General features: G+C 32.0%; 1 protein-coding gene across 2 annotated transcripts in view; it reads left to right on the plus strand.

The window, feature by feature from the left end:
* The window catches only part of CNKSR2 (connector enhancer of kinase suppressor of Ras 2), a 130215-nt gene that overhangs the window by 31391 nt on the left and 78179 nt on the right, over positions 1–20645 (plus strand). For both annotated transcript variants that reach the window (XM_023522342.1, XM_023522343.1), the window contains 2 exons: positions 4909–5042; positions 9670–9881. In XM_023522342.1, the coding sequence (XP_023378110.1) occupies positions 4909–5042; positions 9670–9881 (346 nt within the window). The remainder of the gene's footprint in view (positions 1–4908; positions 5043–9669; positions 9882–20645) is intronic.

Here is a 20645-nt window from a genome sequence, read left to right on the forward strand (position 1 = left end):
CTCTTTTGTGTTTATAAATTTGTATTCTAGGAGAAGCTGTGAAAAAAACAAGTGGGAGAATTTTGAATACATGTACTTTCCTTAGGTTCTTTTCAAATAATTTCCTACTAAAGAAAAACTTACCCAGGAAAGAGTATGCTCAATAAGTTTCCAAATTAGATCTAACATTTTTATATGGTCAAGAAACTTAAAATATTATATGCAACGTCTTGCCTCCCAAAATCCAGAATACATTTTCTATGGGGCATTTGTTTAGATGACTAAGAAGAGACTTGCTAACATAAAACAATATTCTGGTACTTGTGTGGGGAATTACAATAAAGATGTGTTTGAACTGAGTAAGGATTTGTGTGAATGTTCTGTGCTAGAATAATGTAGCATTGTGATGCATTTGTGCTTATTCCTAAGAGTAAATAAAATTAATGGCCAGGTTTTATACTTGACGTAATCACTCATATTTCAATGGGTATTTTCCCCTGGAAGGCAAAGCAAGGTCTTTGTGATAATTGCATTAGTGAATTTTAGAGATAACTACATAATCTGTAATGCACTATCTTAATCTTTAACGTTGGGACTCTTTATGTCATTGGTTTCATTCAAGATTTTCTATAGCTCTATGAAAGCTGGGTCACTTACCAGACAGAGAGACAACTAAATTAAGATATGCTTGCTCATAGTTGCTAAAATGTAAATGGTTTCAAGTAAAACCTCGACGTCAAATGTACTTATTTTAGTATGGAAATTCTTTTCTTATAGTCCTTAAGACCATAGGGGTTTCAGAAGTACACTGATATCTTCCAGATGTGCTCAGTTACCTTATAGATGTTAGAATTGTGGATAGAACAAAAAGTCTTGAGCCATCAGAGGATGTAAAGTGAGATTTCAGTGATCCTTTACAAAAGCTGAAAAGTTTATTTTACAATAATCACAATCTTCCAATGACATTTAAACTGGATGAGTAGGATATTATTACTAAAGTCATCACTCATGATTCAGAGGAAGATTTTTGCCATACTACATTGTGGGATACAAATTGAAAATATTTATGTAGTTGAAACTGAAAATATGAAAAATGTATGCATGCATTTTACCTAGTAGATTTCTGAGCCCTGTTGACAGTAGTAATTATCGTGAATTGACCTAAGGTTATATATTTACATTTGAAGAGATGCATATGATCACTTTATTTAGGACTCGTATATTTTAAGAGATGCATACCAGTGCCCCCAGAAATCTATCATATACTTGTTTTAGGAGAGTAACATAAATGCAAATGCATCTTCCCTGTTGGAGCCTCACTGAATCGTTGGAGGTTGGACCATTTTGATCTGAAAACTAAATGTTATGACAAGGCCCTTCCAAGAAATAAACCCCTTCGTATAGCATGTAAAATGGATCCATGTCATTCATGATTGCATACCATAATGGATCGAGTCATACTGAAGCTTCATGCTTACTTGAGTCACAAGATGCAGACTTAAAATACCCTTGTACTTTTATTCATAAGTGATAATGGTTCTTAATTCTCTTTTCATACAGTATTACCAATATAAGAGAAAGAATCAAAGTGGTAAAATAAAAAAAATTACCCTTTATTTTTACTTTTTATTCTAAATTGGAAATTCTTAATGATACAGTGGTAACTGCTTTTCTTATACTGTTATGAACAATTATTGAAAATAGATGTTGTCAAGAGAGGATAAACTATCTTTCTGTATTATTATACTTACACATTTAGAATTTTTTCTGAAACTAAAATATATGCCTATTAAATTTTGAATTGAATGCCGAAAGAACACCTTTTTTGATTTGAGGGATGCTTTATTTGTCACTCTGTATTTTCATACACATAAATGGTTATTGGTGATAGGTGTAATTTTAATGCCATTTGTTACAACTAGGAGTGCCCCACTGATAATTTTAGCTAATAGCATCATTTATTCTCTGCTTGATTTAGTGAAATTTTGCCTTTCATTCTTTTAGTCATTTAAGTTTATACTCTTTCAATTCTTGTCCAAAGTTAGAAAATTTTTGAGAGATTATAATTTTAAATTATAACAAATACTTCCTTTGGGGTTAGGTAGCTATTTCCATTTTCCCATGAAGCTTCTACTTTAATATACTTTATTTTTTCTATTGCTTAATGTCGATTTTTTAATGAGATTCTGAAGAATATTTGCTTTTTAGTTTAGATTAGCTTGACAAAATAGTACAATTAGTAGATAAAAATATGCTGAATATATTTTAATATTTACCATGTGCTTTACTTGACACAGGACATACTAATTAGCCAGATGACAGTTGTATGATAAACCAATTGAAATGTTTTCTATGATTTACCAGTTAATAAAATAACTATCCAGTCAAATTAAACAACAGGATTGACTAATTTCTTTTTTCCTCTGAAAGAACAAGTTGTTTTTTTCAACCAGTTCAATAAATTGAACCAGCTGGTACAATCAAACCTGTTATCTATTTAAACATATTTAAGAGTTTTTCTTCTTTGTATTTGCTAATTTAGCTAATCACGTTAACTGGTGACATTAATAGCAACTCCTTGCTGAAAATAGAAATCTAGAAAAAATAGCAATTTGAAGGAACTTGATAAGGCTAATATCTAAATTTCCTGGAAGGGGAGAGGCATATATAGACAATCTTCATAATAGTTCAGGCAGAATAAATTATTCTGTTGATCCTAACCTTTGCATGCCAGGGGCATTTAAAATATTCTTGTAACCACTGACTACTACTTCTTTTTTCCTTCTTTCCTTCCTTCCTCTTTGGGAAGATCAAGGATAGGTACTAACCAAGAAAAATTATCTTTAGTTCTATAGGTAAAATGAAAGGAAAGAAGTCTTCAAAATAGAAATAGTGACCTTAGAAGAGAAGAAAGAGAATAAAATTTTAAGTTGGATTTTTTTAAGTGCTTATGCTTTTAGAAATTGTTTTTAAGTTCACCTGTGGTATTAGAATACTTTAAAATAAGAGATATTGGAGCATTTAAAAAGCATACCAAATATAAATTTTTCTCTCACAGTGCATCTTTTGGCAAGTTTTGGAAAGTAATGTACTGTGTAATGAATGTTTTCTTTACATTTCTATAATGATGAAATTTTGGTCAGACTCATTATTTGATGTCATCTATATTTAATACCAAGGTGTTGTGACAGAGAGGAAAACAATTATAAAGTTACATCACAATGATTATATCTATACTATCTCTTAATACTTGATCTAAAGACTATCATTCAAAAATCTATTGTACACACATATAATACATCCCTAGAAAAAATATAGTTCTTCATTTCCTCAAGCTTCATGGTATTCCCTATTACCTACATAATCTCAGAATTTCCCGTTGCCATGATTTTTGTTTCTAAAAGACATGCATAGTTTCACTGGACAGTATTCCAAAATCAGCATAGTTAAACATAGTAGTCTTTACTACATACTTTCATGATACATCAAAATTCCTCAACATGTAAAGTTTCTGACTTTTTTATGTCATATGAGATAGAATATCATATGAGATAGACTATTACAGAGTCCCCAAATAAATTATCAATTATCTTTCCCTTCTCTCTTTAATTTCTATTCCACGTAGATTAAAACTTAACCGTCATTTTGACGCGATGTATGTTTTCAAGCTATTAAGGTGAGCTGTATAACAAGGAAGGTCTCAAAACTGTGAACTGAGTCATAAACTATGTAGCCTACCCTAGTGACCTACATTGTACATTGTATTTATGCTTGGCTTTTTGAACATTTTTTATTTGTACAAAAGTATTGTCACAATATAAAATAGTTGTAATATGCCATTTTTTAAGTGTCCAGCAATATGTGTTAAAGAAATAGAACTGTGGGTCCATTTAGATATGCTCAAAGTGTTTTCATACTGGCTAAAATGGCAACATCTTGTCATGTGAAGATACAGTTCATTTTGTGATCATTATTTTTGTGTTTGCAGTTGCACTAAAATTCTTATTTTTAATATGTTATTGTATATGTAGTAGCTAATCAGTAAAATTTGTAAGATAAACCTGAAAATTTGTGAATTTTAGTTTCACTTTAGGATAATTTCTTGAACCGCAAGATCATTTCCAATTACTGTGAAGCTTAGAATTGAGAGTGCTCTTAATGCATCCTAATGTATTGCTTAATTTAATATCAATTTTAAAAAAAACATATTTAATACTTAAATACAGGCATGAAAATGAAGTCTATAGATATGGAACTAAAAATTATTTTAAACAATGATAAATGTGTGTGTCTATGAAAGGTGAAATGATTGTGTCACAGTAATCACCATGCCTTTGAAGATGTACAATAAAATGACTTTGGAAGATAGTTAGTTGTTTATATTTATGGGAAAAGTACATTTTCCTAGAAAATACTCTCTCATATTGGCCTTTCAAACTCCATTTGTGTAACCTTTTCTAAGAATCTGTGATATTCTGCTTAGGAGTATGGTGTATCTTTTTTTTGGGAAAAGGTCTGAAATATCTTTGTTGTATATCATTCAGGATGTGAGTGAGCTAACTCTTTTGAAAGTTACTCTTTATTTATCTTTCTTTCAAATATGGGATTCTAGCAAAGCAAATTTAATTAAATAAGTTTCTTATTGTGAGATAAATCTTCCTATTATAAAACACTGCATGGTACTAGAAATAGCTTTTACATGGTTATACCATAGAATAAAGTGAGTGGGAACTAAGTGGAAACCTCTAATGTTACATTATTTATTTTCGGAGATCCAAATGAATATCCACGTGCTAAATAACATACTTCTTGATTTCAGCCAAGTTCAAAAACTTGCAGAAATAGATCATTTTAAAATGATAACTATGTGTCGTTGTTGTTTTGTGTGTTGTTTGTGTGCGTATGTATTTTCTTTTTCATTTTAACCAGCCTCTTATACCTAGAAGTCCCACAAGCAGCGTTGCCACGCCTTCCAGCACCATCAGTACACCCACCAAAAGAGACAGCTCTGCCCTCCAGGATCTCTACATTCCCCCTCCTCCTGCAGAACCATATATTCCCAGGTATAAAACTAACTATCATATTGTTCCAGGCAGCTTCTATACAAAGACTAACCTACTGCATGTAAACTGTAAACTAAATTCTCAAGGAACACCTTGAATAGTTTCTCAGTTGGGGTTCCTGAACACATTCTGGAAAATCATTGCTTTATAGAGAATGCACTTTGGTTTGTAACAATAACTACTATGTATGAAATACTATACGCAAATAACTTATAAACATCTCATATAATAGGAAAGAATAATAAAGTAATATTAAATAACAATTAGAATTATTTTAATAAGTGAGAAATAGGTGAAGTTCTTTGGCTAAGAAGCTCCTAGAAATCTCAGGTTCCTTTGAAGCATTTTATACTTATTTTTCTAAAAGAGAAAGTTATAGATAATTTATATGCCTTCTTAAATATATTTAATGAGAGAGTTTTTGGTTTTTTGGATGATGATGAGGGAGAGTGTTTTTTCCCCTAATACTTCTGTATCTACAATTCTACTTGATTTACTTCACTAATGTTTCTTTCAGAAAGTAGAGAGGGTTTGCAAGAGAATGGGTTGCCTTTGAAGTCTATTTTCTAGATTTCTCGAGACTATCTCCATTTCATTTCCAGATTCCTATTCGAAAATTTCTGGCAGGTATGGAAGAATAGAACTTAATATCATAATGCATTCTGTCCAAAAGCATTCTGATATCCAGCCTTCTGAAATACAAAACAATTATGGAAAAGGGCCAGCACTAAATGGGGATAGTTAATATACCATGACAAAGAATCTGATTCAGTTTTTAAATTAGTCGTACAGTCATTCAAAACAATAATTTAAGGTGTCTTGTTTTCAAGCTTAGTATTAAATTTCTTCAGTTTGTAAAAGAACTGAAATTCCTTGTTTTTAATTAATTTTCATTATTCTTTAGTACACCTAATATTTCATTCTATTAGATATGATGGTACTGACATTTTAAAATTAAATGCTACATGACAACATGCCATGTCTGCAAATACCGTATTGTCTTCTAGTAATAAAACTATAGTCAGTTCTATGAACATTTTAAGTCACATTTTTGAGAGTTAAATGTAGATGTGGGAAAGTGGTTTATAAGAAGATATAATTTACTAAATTGGCATTACACAAATATTTCTAATATATACTTTTCAGTCTTATATTAAATTTACAATCAGATGTACAAATCCATCCAATATCCTGGTCAAACACAAGTTGCATTTTAATCCTATTAAGATAGCATCAGACTTTCCGAATATGATTGCACGAGGAGCAATAAAGCATGTGTGCTTCAAATAGGAAGTGATTATTTTTTTGGTTTGTTTTCAGTTTAATTGGAAAGATTTTTATTTTAGTGCAAATGATTAAGAGGCCTTAATCTTCAGAGGGCTACATGTACAGATAAACATTAGAAGATTATTTTTATCAAATCTCTGCTGTGTTTTAATGTTCTTTCCTTTTCTCTTGGGTAGGGAGGAACTTGTTAAAATGGAAGTGCTTTCTAGGCAGAAAATATTTAAAACACATTTCAGAAGACAAAAGAATAAAATGATCCAGTTCTGTCCTCTGAGAGTGGTACAAATATAGTTAAGGCAATATATTGAAATCAATAAAAAGTTTGAACATGCTATTGAAAAATACTAGAGAATGTAAGAGGTTGAAGTATCAATATAATGATACTTGTTTTGTCAGTATTGTTCGAAAGCTCCATATTTTTCAGTAAAATTCATAATCGATGTATATTATCTCACTTAAAATGATTCTTAGTTTATTGTGTAATTTAACAGACTATTCTAAATATATTTGAGTCAACTTATTGTTACCCAGTCACACAGTCATCTGAGATAGCACAGTTAGAACAATCCATGCTTCTTTGTACCACCACCTTGTATAAATTATCTGCATTTTTCGGTTTGGCTCGAAGTAATATTCATAAAAGTTTTTGCAGTTGTCATTCTTTTTATAGATATACCCTTGGCACTTTTTTCCGTTTTCTCATTTTGATTATGAATGTGGTTCACCTAATTTAATTCATCCGAACATATCTTTTTTCCTATGTTAAAAAAAATTTTATTTATATAGGATAGGCATATTGGTGTTAATTTGAATTATAAATAATAGAAACTTCCTCATCTTAAAACAAAAAAAAAGATTAAAATAGTAGGGCTAGTTGTCAAATTAGGTAGATTTTTCTTTCATGTGATTACAATTCTTTGAACACATTCATTTCAGATAAAACAATGTAGCTGCAAAAGTGCCTTTGCTTTATAAGAGAAAACACTTATGTATGTGAAGTGAGTGATATTTGGTCAGTTTTTATTATGTATCTTATAACTTCATACAGTTTCATTTTCATAGTCTATAGTGCAGTTTTATATTAACCAAATTTCTTTTCCTGTGGTGAAAATCAAAAATTTGTAGGTCTTTGCACAACTATGAAGTTTAAGCACTAATTTCTCATTAATTTTACTGTCATTAAATATAAAGAGTCCACTGAAGTAGCACCCTAACTTTTCATTTGTCCCCTTAAATCCCTTTTAGAGCAAAAGTATAGATTTATTATATACATATATAGATATATAACATTAAGAAAAGGTTTTTTTTTAATCTTTACAGCAGAATGAATTAATACATTGAGTTATTCAGGGTCTCATGGTGTGAATACATACACATTCAGGCACACACTTATATACACAATACATGTACCAATTTATTTCACTGCATTTTTTTGGTTTTATTTTTCTTATTTAACTTTAATTGAGTGAATTATATATAGATGTGTTTGATAAATCTTCCTTGTGGGTTTAAGGCCCCTCTTTCAGATTATAGAGTAAGCAATACCAGCCCTTCCAATTTTCTGTGACAGGGTGTGCCCATATAAATAGAGCATGGTGAATTAACTAGGGCCGAATCACCCTCTTATCTCGGCTGCATTAACATTTATGTCACAGGCCTGATAGAAAATTCTGTTCATTCATAACCTTACTCCAGTGCCATGAGTTGGTGTGAGCTGTTTCCAAGCTAATTGCAATGTCAATTTCTTTTTGACAGAGGACTAACAGTAACAAAAAGTACCAGGTAATTTGTTCAGGAAAAGTTTTAGCTAGCTGAAAATAAAATTCTGCCTGGATTTTATATTTATTTTCTTTATGTTGCCTAAGAAATAGCTATATAGTTATGATTTAGTAATAAGCAATATTTTATTTAAAAAAAAAAATAAATGACAATGTAAATGGAAACCTAACCTTATGATGAGTTAAGTACATAAGAAAGCTTGCTGATTCAGTCAGTCTTGAGAATATTATTTACTACTTTCTGCATATTTCAAATACTAGGAATATAGTTCTCTTCATTTGGACAAACCTAATCTAGACATTTGCATATAGAAGTAAAGTATTTTTGCTGAACTGAAACTCATATTTTGGTATTGACATTAGATTTATAAGCTCATCACCATCTTATAAGATGCTATGTATCAATTAAAATTTTCTTTTTTATGTTTCTTGTTATAATTCAATTTATTCTGTTGATTTAAGATTTTAAGTCTTGGCACTTGACATAAAATTAAATTTTTATCTGGCTTAATAGCAGATAAAATGACACTCTGTAGGATAAAACTGGAAACAATTAATTACTAAGAAGAAATAAAATTAATGATTCATAGGGGAAGAAACATTGCATTTACATCATAGTCCTATTCCAAAAGGCAAGCTTTTTTAACAAAAATTTCATAGCTAGTTAGTGAAACATGTAAAACATACAAGATTCAATATAACTAATCCTAAATGGAATCTTTCTACCAAAATACCACTCATTATGAGCCAAATCACCTGGACTGTGTGAGTAATACTATGTGTAAGTTTTAGAGATTCCATGAATTATTAGAGACCTTTCTCTTGAGAATCCTACAGAAGAAAATATCAACTTGCCATCATCTTAAATCCCATTCTTAAACTCCATATTTTATCAGGTTTCTCCACTCCCTCCAATAGAAATGTTGCTGATGTGTAATGAAATTTTGATATATCCATTTAGAATTAGTTCTGTGAATATATATTTTTACTATTAAATGAGATAGAATTTAAATACTGGAGTAATTCTTTTCATTAAGGTTTATCTTAAATTAATAACAGCTGTTTGACATTCTTACAGTACCAGTTTATATGGTGCTAATTTGGTAGTCAAGGCCACAGTACCCTTACAGAGGTGTTAGTTCTTAAACATACCTTTGTTTTAAGCAGCACAATACTATGATGAATCAATTAGGTAAACTGGCAAATTAAAGGTATATTGTTAACATTTACCTCCTGTCTTGAGCACTAAAAGCATTTCCTTTATATGGCATGGTGCAATGAAAATGGACTAGAGCAGGAGTCAAAAGATCCATGACCTATGTCTACTGTATTCTTTATTAGCTGTGTGACCTTTTAGCAACTCATTTAACCTCTCTGAGCCTCAGAATTTTTTTTTCCTACAAAATAGTAATAGTTAAAAATTGTCCTATAAACCTCAAAGAAAGTTTGGAAAGATCAGAAGACATACTATATGGGAAGGATATTAGTACTATTTTAGACCCTCTCTGCCACTTTACCACCCTAGCACTTTCCTACATCCTTCTCCTTTACCTTTTCTTTAGGGATGAAAAAGGAAATCTTCCTTGTGAAGACTTAAGAGGACATATGGTGGGCAAGCCAGTGCATAAGGGATCTGAATCACCAAATTCATTTCTGGATCAGGAATATCGAAAGAGGTTTAATATTGTCGAGGAAGATACTGTCTTGTATTGCTATGAATATGAAAAAGGAAGATCAAGTAATCAAGGGAGACGAGAAAGCACCCCAACTTACGGTAAGTGTTCTTTTCTTACATTGACATAAGAACAAATGTCTGGCATAGGAATCTCAATTTCTTTTTGAATTATGAAAATTACTTGATAGCTTTTGTATCTTTGTATCTTTTGTATCTTTGTCTATCATGTGCTTCTAAGTGGAATCTCAACAATGTGAGGTATGACATTAAAAATTATTCTAAATTTTCCAAAGGTAAGCAAGAACAGTAGCTAGTATTTTACCTCATTAATAATTTATGGAAATTTTTGAATCACATGTAATTTTTGTGTCAGTTGTTGTCCATTTAGAATAATTCAAGTTTTTTTTTCTTTTTAAAAATGAAAACTTAAAAAATAAATAATAAAAATAAAAATGAAAACTTACTGATAACGTGACTAAAATAAAATTATCTCCTTATTCCTCAGGAATTTTTTAAAAATCTTTAAGATAAACTTTTCTGGGGAAAATTTCAACTACAGTTTTGTATTTTTTAATAAGCTGCAAAATTTGAGTGGAAGTGGATTTTAAATAGGAAGGACATACTGTATTTAAAACAAAGATGGGCCCGGAGTTACCATGTCCCTAGGATATTCTATCTTTGACTCTTGTTTTTCCATGCATGACCAAGCAAGTAACCCATTCACAAACACTTAAAATTGATAGAGTGTGTCTAAAAGAGTGGCAAATAAAGTTGCCTAAAGTTAAAGTAGTTAAACCTATGGTCCTATTGCAAGAATGAATGGATCGAATTGGAAATCTGTGCTCTTCTCTTTCCAGTTTTCAAACTAATCATTTTTTGTGAGGACCTTAGGGAAGTAGACGGTCCTTGCTCATTAGCCCAGATGTGATCAGTGGGAGCTGAGCAGAAGGAAAAATTGTTTTTAACATTCTCTTTCTACCTGTCCCCCTCACTTAACCGCCATGGCCATATGCCTCCCTGCTGTGTTCCCAAAAAGATTGGTTAACATGTACCTTAATTAATATACATGCCTTATTTCCTTATAGCTCTTTGGTAATAATTATGTATGAAAAGTTTTGCTCAAAATGATCCTAAAGAATAGGAACCATACTTACTTTACTTTGTGTTATTCTCTGTATGCACACTTTTCTATCATAAGAATAAGCAATGGTGTTTTTTAGCATAGCTTCTTAATTTTACTACTCTGATGGCACTTATTTTGAACTGTCATAATGTGAATGTATTTACCTTTGCTTTTCTCCCCTATTATATTGTAAACCTCTACAGTCTCGAAGCCTGCCACCTTTGTTATCCCTACCCTTGCCCCATCACATAAGATTTTTATTTTTATTCATTCATTCTACAAGCACTTATTAACTACCTGGCTATTTTCCACTTATGTTGAAGTAGATACGAATATATAATTTAAGGGGAAATTATAGTCACCAGATGAAGCTGATTACCGATAGCTTTATAAAAATATGTTTACTAGGTTCTTGAAAGGCTATGAATTGTTAGTCCCTTCAGATTACAGTTTAAAGCACCTAGTTCCATCATGTTCCATAAATCATACTTCTCCCAATAAAATAGACTACTGTTCAAATTTTAGAAAATAGGGATATTCTATAGATATTTCATATATTTTTGTTAACAACTTAGGAGAAAAGAAATGTATGTAGGCTTAAAAGAGGAATAAGAAAGTAAAAAATAGTTTTTTTACTTTTGATCCTGAAAGTTTTTTAAAAAACTTTTGAACCTGAAATATAATCTGAACCTTCAATGGACATACTTATAGATACTTCAGTGAAGATGCCTTGGTACAACCCAAAGGTCGTTCCAGATAACCAGCAGTTCAGTGTATTTACCTTTTTAAAAATCAGATCTTAAGTAATAAAATCTACCTGTCACACACAATAATCTGTGGCCATAATTTTCCTAAAGATTAGCTCATTCGTTAACTCATTCAGCTGATATTTGTTGTGCACACAAAATCAGCCAGACACTGGGGATGCAAAGGTGAATAAAAAGTAAATTCTCCCTGGAAGGCAGTCATAACCCAGAGGGAAGAAACAAATAGAAATGCACTGCAGTCATGTTAGGTGAGTAGGAATATATGAATGAAGTACTGCAGGAGCCCAGGAACTGAAGCCCTGGAATCGGCCTGGGAAAGCACATAAATAGAAGTGACATTTATTCTGAGTTTTAAATGGTGAATAGTTATCATCTGGGATTTCTAAATGCTAGTTATTCCCACCAAATACCTGGCACCTTCTCAAACCTAGGTCTGCTATCTGAGGGTTTGTATAAATCGCTTAGCCCAGACCCTAAAGGCCCCAATATAAATTATTTCAAATCTTCATAACCAGTAATTGATGACAACTCCTTTACCCTATAAAGTGGTCCCATTATATTGACTCCCAAGTGTGTCCATATTCTCTTCAGTTTAAAACTAATAATAATAAAAATGCATAATCCTGCTGAAATATATTGCAAAAAAACTAAAGTACCAAAAAGTTCACATTTGATATTTTCTGGAAATGAGAGTAATTTAACTTGTTAGCACTTGCATGGTACCTTAAAATGCAGTGTATAAGTCCTTTAGCCTCAGAGTATTCAACTTAGTTCTTAGTCATAAATATCCTTATCATGAAGTATGTGAACTTAGCCTCTATTACTGTGCTATTAACTTCAGATTATCTGTTTACTCAAAGAGGTTTAGAGTTACAATCATAAGAGTTTAGATCGGATTTTGAGATGCAAAAAAGAAACGTGATATAGTGCCTAGTATATTCTTTTGCTTAAATATGTATGCACTCATTATATTCTCTTAATACATTCATATTTTAAAGTTAAGTATATAAAATGAAAATATTTAGGGAAGCTCTGTTTTTAGACACAGGAACAAAGAAACAGATGTAAAGAAAAATACTTGAAAATATCCTAATTGTGATATTTAAAATATATTTACCAAAAAGTAAGTAAATAATACCTGTTGAGCTTTTATATATGCCAAACACTGGTCTATGCCTTTAAAAGGCATGAACCCATTTAATTTTCACAATAACTCTGTGAGGTAGAAACAAATAGAATTCTTGTTTTACAGATGGATTAAATAACTTACTCAACTAATAAGTGGTAGAGCTGGGATTAACTATCCATGCATATTTATTGATTCTACCAGTGGTACTAGCTAACTAAATATAATGAAAATAATTTGCTAAATTGTAGGAAAATAATTTCCAAAAATTGTATTACTCCTTCCAAATTCCAGCATTTGATTTCAAGCAATCAGAACTAGGTCTGATTTTGTATGTTCTCGTATATGTTGTTTTATATTTATTTACTGGCACTATAATAAACATGCATTTACATAGACATGGCTCTGGCAGACCTTAGGAAAAGATAGCTACATTAAGGGGTAAATTTAGCAACAATGATGTATGTCCTTTTTAAATCAGAGAGCATAAAATGGGTTTTACTTTCCTTAAAATATAGACAAGAATAATTTCTACAAACACAAATACAGTAGAGGAAGCAACCTAGATTAGTGGTTACTAGCATTGACTGTAGCATCAGCCATACTTGGTAATACTGTCTGCTGCCATGCAATTACTCCAGTGCATCCTGCAGATGTTACTCTAGGCCTCAATTTTCTCATTTGTTAAATGAAGATGATAACATCTGCCTCAGAGAGTTTTTGTAAAAATTTAATGACAACACATTATAAATTGCCTAGAAAGTGCCCAGTATGCACTAGATATTTATTTTCACTGTTGTCATTATTACATAGAAACTTCAGTGTTGCTAAGAGAATAGATCTTAAGTGTTCTCACCCCAAAAAAGAGAGTAACTCTGTGAGCTGATGGATGTGTTAAATAGGTAGATTGTGGTAGTCCTGTCACAATAGATATGTATATCAAATCATCATGCAATATACCTTGAATATATACAATTTTTATTTGTCAATCATACTTCAGTAAAGGTGGGTAAAAAAAAACCAATAAAACAACTTAAAGATCTCAACATATAAATAATAATATCAGCCATTTTAAATTCTTTAAAGAATAAGATGAGGTGAATAAACAGTTCAATAAAAAAATAAGAAAATTTAATGTGACAATAAAAAAGGGGGAAAAGGATAGCATTAAATCACTTTAACTATTTGGTCTCATCTGCTCATTTATCAAAGGCAAAGGTTCAAATTTGATGAGATCAGTTGCTTGGCAACTTTTCAACATGGTAATATTTCCCTTAGCTTCCCCTGTTCACATACTCCTTGCCCTTGCTATTCAATCATAACACATTTCTATGCATAGAAATCTACTAAAAGGTAGACATAGCTCGCTGAGTCTTTTTGTGGCCATGAGTGGTCATATTTTATAAGAATAGGAGGAAAACATTTTTTCACAATAATATCACAGAATAGTATTGTTTTGAAGGAATCCAGGCCTTTACCAATTTATCGAATATCCAAGACTTCACAAAAAAAACACATGAATGCAGGCAAAGCTGATATTTTAGGAATGCTCCCCATAAATGTATTTGTACACATTGTGCATTAATAAAAAAATAATTTCTGTAACATTATATTGGAACATTTTCCACTCGAAACCAAGTCTTATGTCTCTGTTATCCACAAGAATAGGAAATGGCTTGAAATGACTTACAGCAGCATATGGACAATGATACTGTAAACTGATTTTCATCACTGCGAGGTGAGGATATTGTCTGTAGGTTCCAGAGTCTCTTATTATATTTCAACAACATTGCCTTTCTGTTTGTCTTACCACTTCATTCTATCTTTTGGGAAGTTAAATTATAATTTACAGCATTATTTCAAACATTACTTAATGCAGCAAGTATATATAATGTATTCACACTTATTTATTTCTGAATACAAGCCTGCCCTCATTTCTGTGAATTTTTTTTAATATAAATTATTCTCCTTCTCAGGTAAAAATTAGCTGTCATTCATCAGTTATGCTAGAGAGAAAAAAATGGAATTCCAACCACAAAATGTTTGTATTCAAGTAAAATGTACCATTTCCAAAGCAGAACTATAGAAATATAAATTAACGAATCAAAAATGTAGAAATATGAGATGTGTACTGTACTCATAAGAATTCTATTTCTTTTGACTGATTTAATATACCTCATAAGGACTGCATGTTGGTTAGCTTCACAAAATCATTTTGAACATCAAGCTGATGGTGATAAGGGACCATGTATTTGATGGAAAAGTAGTTCAGCAATATTTCGACATAGAAATAAAAAATAGACTGTTCCTAATGTAAAATTTAGAGTAATCACCTAGGGAAGGCACTCTTTCTTAATTTGTATAATTTTACTGATAGAAATAGCAGAGCATGAGTTTTGAGGTCATATAGACCTGAATTTGGAGTCACAGTCTTTAATAATTGATTTACCTTGAACTTGAGCCTTAACCTCATTATGATTTTGTTTCCCTATCAGTGTTTTTATGAGAAGTAAGTGATATATACTGTATGTCAAATAGCACTGTTCTTGCCTCATAGAAAGCACTCAAGAAATAGTGCCTAAATGGCATAATAAATTACTGCTGCTCATAAATAAAAATGGCCCAAAGATTATTAAGTGCTGATAGATCAGATTAACACGTCCTCCTCTCCTATGGGCTGGAAGTATTCCCTCAGTTTGGTTTCTCTACCTACCCAATAACTAACCAGAAAGCATAGCAAGTAAAAGAAATATGAATCCTTTTCTTTTGGTTCGATTTTGAAAAGCAGAAGAAAGAGAATTCAAATAGATAATAACACTAGAAACTGCTCTTATCCAATGCTTTTTTTTAAGTTCCATATGAAAATCACTAGCTCATATGCTAGGCAGAAGGACTTAGTTATAACCTCATAGCATCAGAATTCTGAAAACAATTCAGACCCCACACGTTGTTAAAGTTTAAGATTAGTTGAGAGAGAGAGAGAGAGAGAGAGAGAGAGAGAGAGAGAAGGAAGGAGGGAGAGAGAGAGAGACAGAATAATATGTAAAAAAAAAAAACAGAGACTCTCAAAGAAATGAAACCTGGCAAGAAGAGATCACCCTGAAAGAATTGAAGATACAAGGTAATGGATAAACAGTAAGATTAGAAAAAAGAACTCAGAACTTTTAATAAAGTTCCAGGATATTAATATGTGGATAAAATAGAAAGATTAGCAAACCAAATCAACAAAGCTGATGCAGCTATCAGAAGAAAAAAAGAAATTCTTCAAAATGAATGAATCAGCAGAAAGATATGAACTAGGTGAAATAACGCTTCCCTTAAAGACAAAATGGGAAAACCAAGAATAAAAACAGCCTAACTCAGTGATTCTCAACTGGGATCAGTATTGCCCCCCAGAGTACATTTGGCAATTTCTGAGAACATTAGTAGTTGTCACACTGGGGATGGAGGTGCTACTGTCATCTATCTAATAGGTAGAGGCCCAGGATGCTACCAAACATACTACAGTGCACAGGACAGTGCCCAACAATAAAGAGTCACACAGTCCACAATGTCAAGTGTGGCTGTTGAGAAACCTTAGCTCATTTAAGAAGAATCAATTACAGACAAGTTGAATGTAGAAGCAGATATAGATGACTAGAAAATCAAATAGCCCTTGTAGGACACAGGGCCAATTGCCCTTTTTGTTGTTGTTGTTGTTTTGTTTTACGTGTTTTTGTCTTATTTATTTGTTTATTTATTTAAGTTTATTGGGGTAACATTGGTTAATACCATTATATAATTTTCAGGTGTACATTATAATTTCACATCTGTATATTCTATTGTGTGTTTACCACCCAAAGTCCAGTTGCCTTCAGCTACCATATATTTGATCCCCTTTACCCACTTCAGCCTCCCTTTTGTTTTTATTCAAAGAATCAAGGAAGTTATTACCCTGGAAAGATAGATCTACATTTATTCATACTTAGCATATTCTCTGGGTAGAATAGTATAAGGTTCTGAGTGTCTGGGATGATCTACCCTGCTCTACAATAGAAAATCTAATCACAACAAACCCTGGAACAGGAGGGAACCAATTGTTCCTCATTGAAATCTGAATGCATTTTCCCCTACTGGAAAAAAGTCATAAGTGGCAGCTAGGTAAAATTTAAATAGAGTGGTTAGTGTTAGCTTTCAAATCACGATATGGCTTAAATAATCCAGCATTTTCCTAAATGTGTTCTTCAGGTTACTAGTTCTGAAAGAGAATTTTTATGAAAGAAGGAGGTTATGTGGTTAAATAAGATTGAGAAGCCCTGCATATTTTATCCTACTCTTGCAGATTAATGAGCATACATTAGCATACTAAAAGGTTTGAAAGTCTTGTTGAATTTGGGTTAGCTTATTGTTTCCCATATGTATTTGTACATTGAATCTTTTTTGGTTTGGGTCACAAAATACTTATTAACCTTTCAATGGAACTAATGTTTGAGGGAATATATTTTGGAAAATGCTAAAGTAGACCTTTGCAGCTCCTTTTAAATACCCATATACCAATGATGAAATTTCTTTGTATTTCAAGTTCCAAACAGCTGATTTACAGGTAAGCATTTGGAAAAGCTTCCATTCATAAGTTGAAACCTACCCCGCCAGATGGCTTGTTATTAAATGTCATCTTCATTTTTATCTTGAAAAAAAAAAAGCCATTTTCTAGAGTAAATCTGATTTGTGATAAAAGTCTCAACTAAAGTAATAAATACTAACTGGAAGGATTAGCGCATGGTATTCTGTAGGCCACTTGTAGAATCACTGGTATCACTGCAAAACAATTTACCATAAATCGTAGAGGAAGCAGATCCCTTCAATACACAATGTCAAATGTTACATCCAATCTTATTAAAGAAGAGATGACGAAAAATCACCTTAATGACTGAGTACATTAGAGCAAATAATGTACAAAATTTATTTAAAAGTATATATATATATATAACTATTTAACATTGTTGTATAAGCAACACATCAGGCCAACCCAATCTGTTTCCATCTTTGTTAAGGGATGGACAACACATACAGCTATATCCATGGTTTATGTTCTAATCCTCCATCAGTTCTTCATCTAACCTTTAAGAATTTTTTGCAAGAATTACAAACGAGCTGGGAAGACATTTAAACAAACAAACAGAAAGCAATAATCAGACATGTCATTGAATTATTTTTGAAGAAAAATGAATTGGACTTTTCTGTAAATGCAATGGTCTTGAGTTCATTACCAATGCAAATTAATGTAGTGAAAAGAGCACTGGCATAGGAAGTTGAAATCTCTATGTACGGGCTGGCTGACTCCTACACTGATTATCAGTGCAATCCTGAGAAATGAACTTCGGTGTGTCTAAAATTTTTCATCTCTACCTTCCTTGTTAGCTTCAGTGAGTAATATAATCCCAAAGAAAAAAAAATACGTGAAAGGAATTATAAAGTTATTACAAGATGTCATTTTATTTATTTCGATTGAAAGTCTTCAGCCGATGGTCTTGGTTCTCGTCTTTTTTACTTTTCAAGAGAAAGAGTGACTATCTTTCATGTTGGTAATATTTTCATCACATTGCTTTACTAAGATTTAAAAAAAATACATTGCTTTAATTTGTAGCCATTTAACTTGAAAATAGGATGATTTTAACCAAATAATATTTACATAAGTATGTCATCTTTCTTGTCTGCATCTATTGCTGAGTGCAGCAAGAGGCAAAAGTATATTAGCACAGCTTACTTTTTTACCCTCTTCCAAGAGGACCTAGAACTTTTTTGCCACTTAGTATTTAAATCATCTGAATCCTTCCCAGTCCTCCCATGTCCCTGTAATGTAGAACTGTCTCTGTGTACATTGACAACATCTCAAATAAGAAAAAACTGTCTTTCCAAACTCCAGTGTGTTTTTCACATTCGTCCTTTTGGTAGAATGTTTACAAAAGATAATTTGGTTCAAAATATAATTAGCCTCGATGACAAATGTTAAAAGTTCCATATAATTTTTGATGTAGTTTAAAATTTTCTCATTAAACAAATTTTTATTTCCCATTTAAAATCTAGATCATGTTTAGAAAGCAATAGGAAAATTCACAAACAAGATGTAGCAATTTTAAATATATGGCCCTAAAGATCCAAGTGCCCATTCTTATTAAATCAAGATATATTGCCTTTATCCTTAAAAAAATACTGACTTTTTTATTTAATTCAGGTTTATTCCCTTCTAAATGTGTGATTCTCTACCTTAAATAACCTTGGGATGTTTTCCTAGAAATACAGTCAACCATCTGAAAGTAATTTTTCTGTCTGGTATGTAGGAAGTTCGATGGGTGTGTACAGCACGCTTATAGCTTAACATTCCTTACTACACTCGTTTTCATCAAAATATTGGCTAAAATATTCAGAACAGATGTGTATATGTATTTTTTTCTTCTTAGACTGTAGAGAAAGCTTTTTTGTGAGCATTAAAGGGTATGTCAGACTTAAGAAATTTCTCTGCAGTCTTTTTTTCAACTCTTTGGCAACTGTCAGAGAGAAGATTGCTTCTCAGATGCTGTTTATCACCCTGATACTTAATGGTTTTAGCATGTTTTGGAGAGCGTTTTAAAAGAGATACAATTGAAAAAGGAAGCAATTCAGTAGTATTTCAACAGACATCATGGTTAGCTTAATATGGGAATGTTTCTAGATAAAAAAATCAGGAGGCAGGACTTTTAGTTCTGACTTGATTACCAAACAACTCTCTAAGGCTCAATTCGTTAAAAAAATGTAGGGAGTTGGTCCGGTTGACATACTACTTTAGAAGGAAACAAAGAAGGGAAGGGAGGGTAAGAGAAGGGAAAGTGAGAGGGAGGAGAATGGAAAGTTAGCAGGAGGAAGGAGAAGGAAACTATGAAAATAGAAACTGATATATCTTGGACTCCTTTTGGTTAGGTGTATGAGAAAGTTACCCTGTTTACTTTCTTAACAAGTAATCATTCAACAAATATTATGCAGTTATTATATTTAAGGCACTATGCTAAGTACTGGAGATACCAATAATAAACAACAGAGAAATTTCTCTCCCTTGTAAAATTTACATTCTAGAAGGGGAACAGAATTCAAGCAACTAATTTAATAAATACTTTTTTTTAACAATAACTGGCATGCTATGAAGAAAAACTACGATGAGAATAAATGCAGAGAAACCCCACCTAAAGAGATCAAGGTGGTGTCCCTGAAGACATTAAATTTTTGCTTAGTCTGAAGGATGAATGTAAATTTAGGAAGAGAAGTGAAGAGGAAAACCAAAGGCACCTGGGTGCTAGGTAAAAGTGTTTCAAGAAGGAAGTACTCTTCTGTGCCAAATGCTGCAGATGGATCCCGAAAGTCAAAGGCTCTGATAATTGTTTATTGGATTTAGCAACATGGAGGTACTAATGACCTTGACAATAGCAATTCTGGTGGAGTTGTAAGGGCGAGAGCTTCCTGGAGGAGGTTCAAGAGAGAGGAGGAGATTCCATATATAAGTGAGGTTATACAGTACTTGTCTTTCTGTGTCTGGCTTATTTCACTTCACATAATGTCCTTGACAGTCATCCATGTTGTCACAAATGGCAAGAATTCCTTCTTTCTGGCTGAATATATTCCATTGTTCATACATCTCATTTTCTTTATCCATTTATCCATTGATGGACACTTAGGTTGTTTTCATATCTTGGCTATTGTGAATAATGCTACAATGAACATGGGAGTGCAGATGTCTCTTTGAGATACTGATTTCATTTCCTTTGGATGCACATCCAGAAGTAGAGTTGCTAGGTCATATGGTAGTTCTACTTTTAATTTTTTGAGGAACCTCCATA

This window comes from Pteropus vampyrus, unplaced genomic scaffold (genome assembly GCF_000151845.1).
Source record: "Pteropus vampyrus isolate Shadow unplaced genomic scaffold, Pvam_2.0 Scaffold339, whole genome shotgun sequence".
NCBI lineage: Eukaryota > Metazoa > Chordata > Mammalia > Chiroptera > Pteropodidae > Pteropus > Pteropus vampyrus.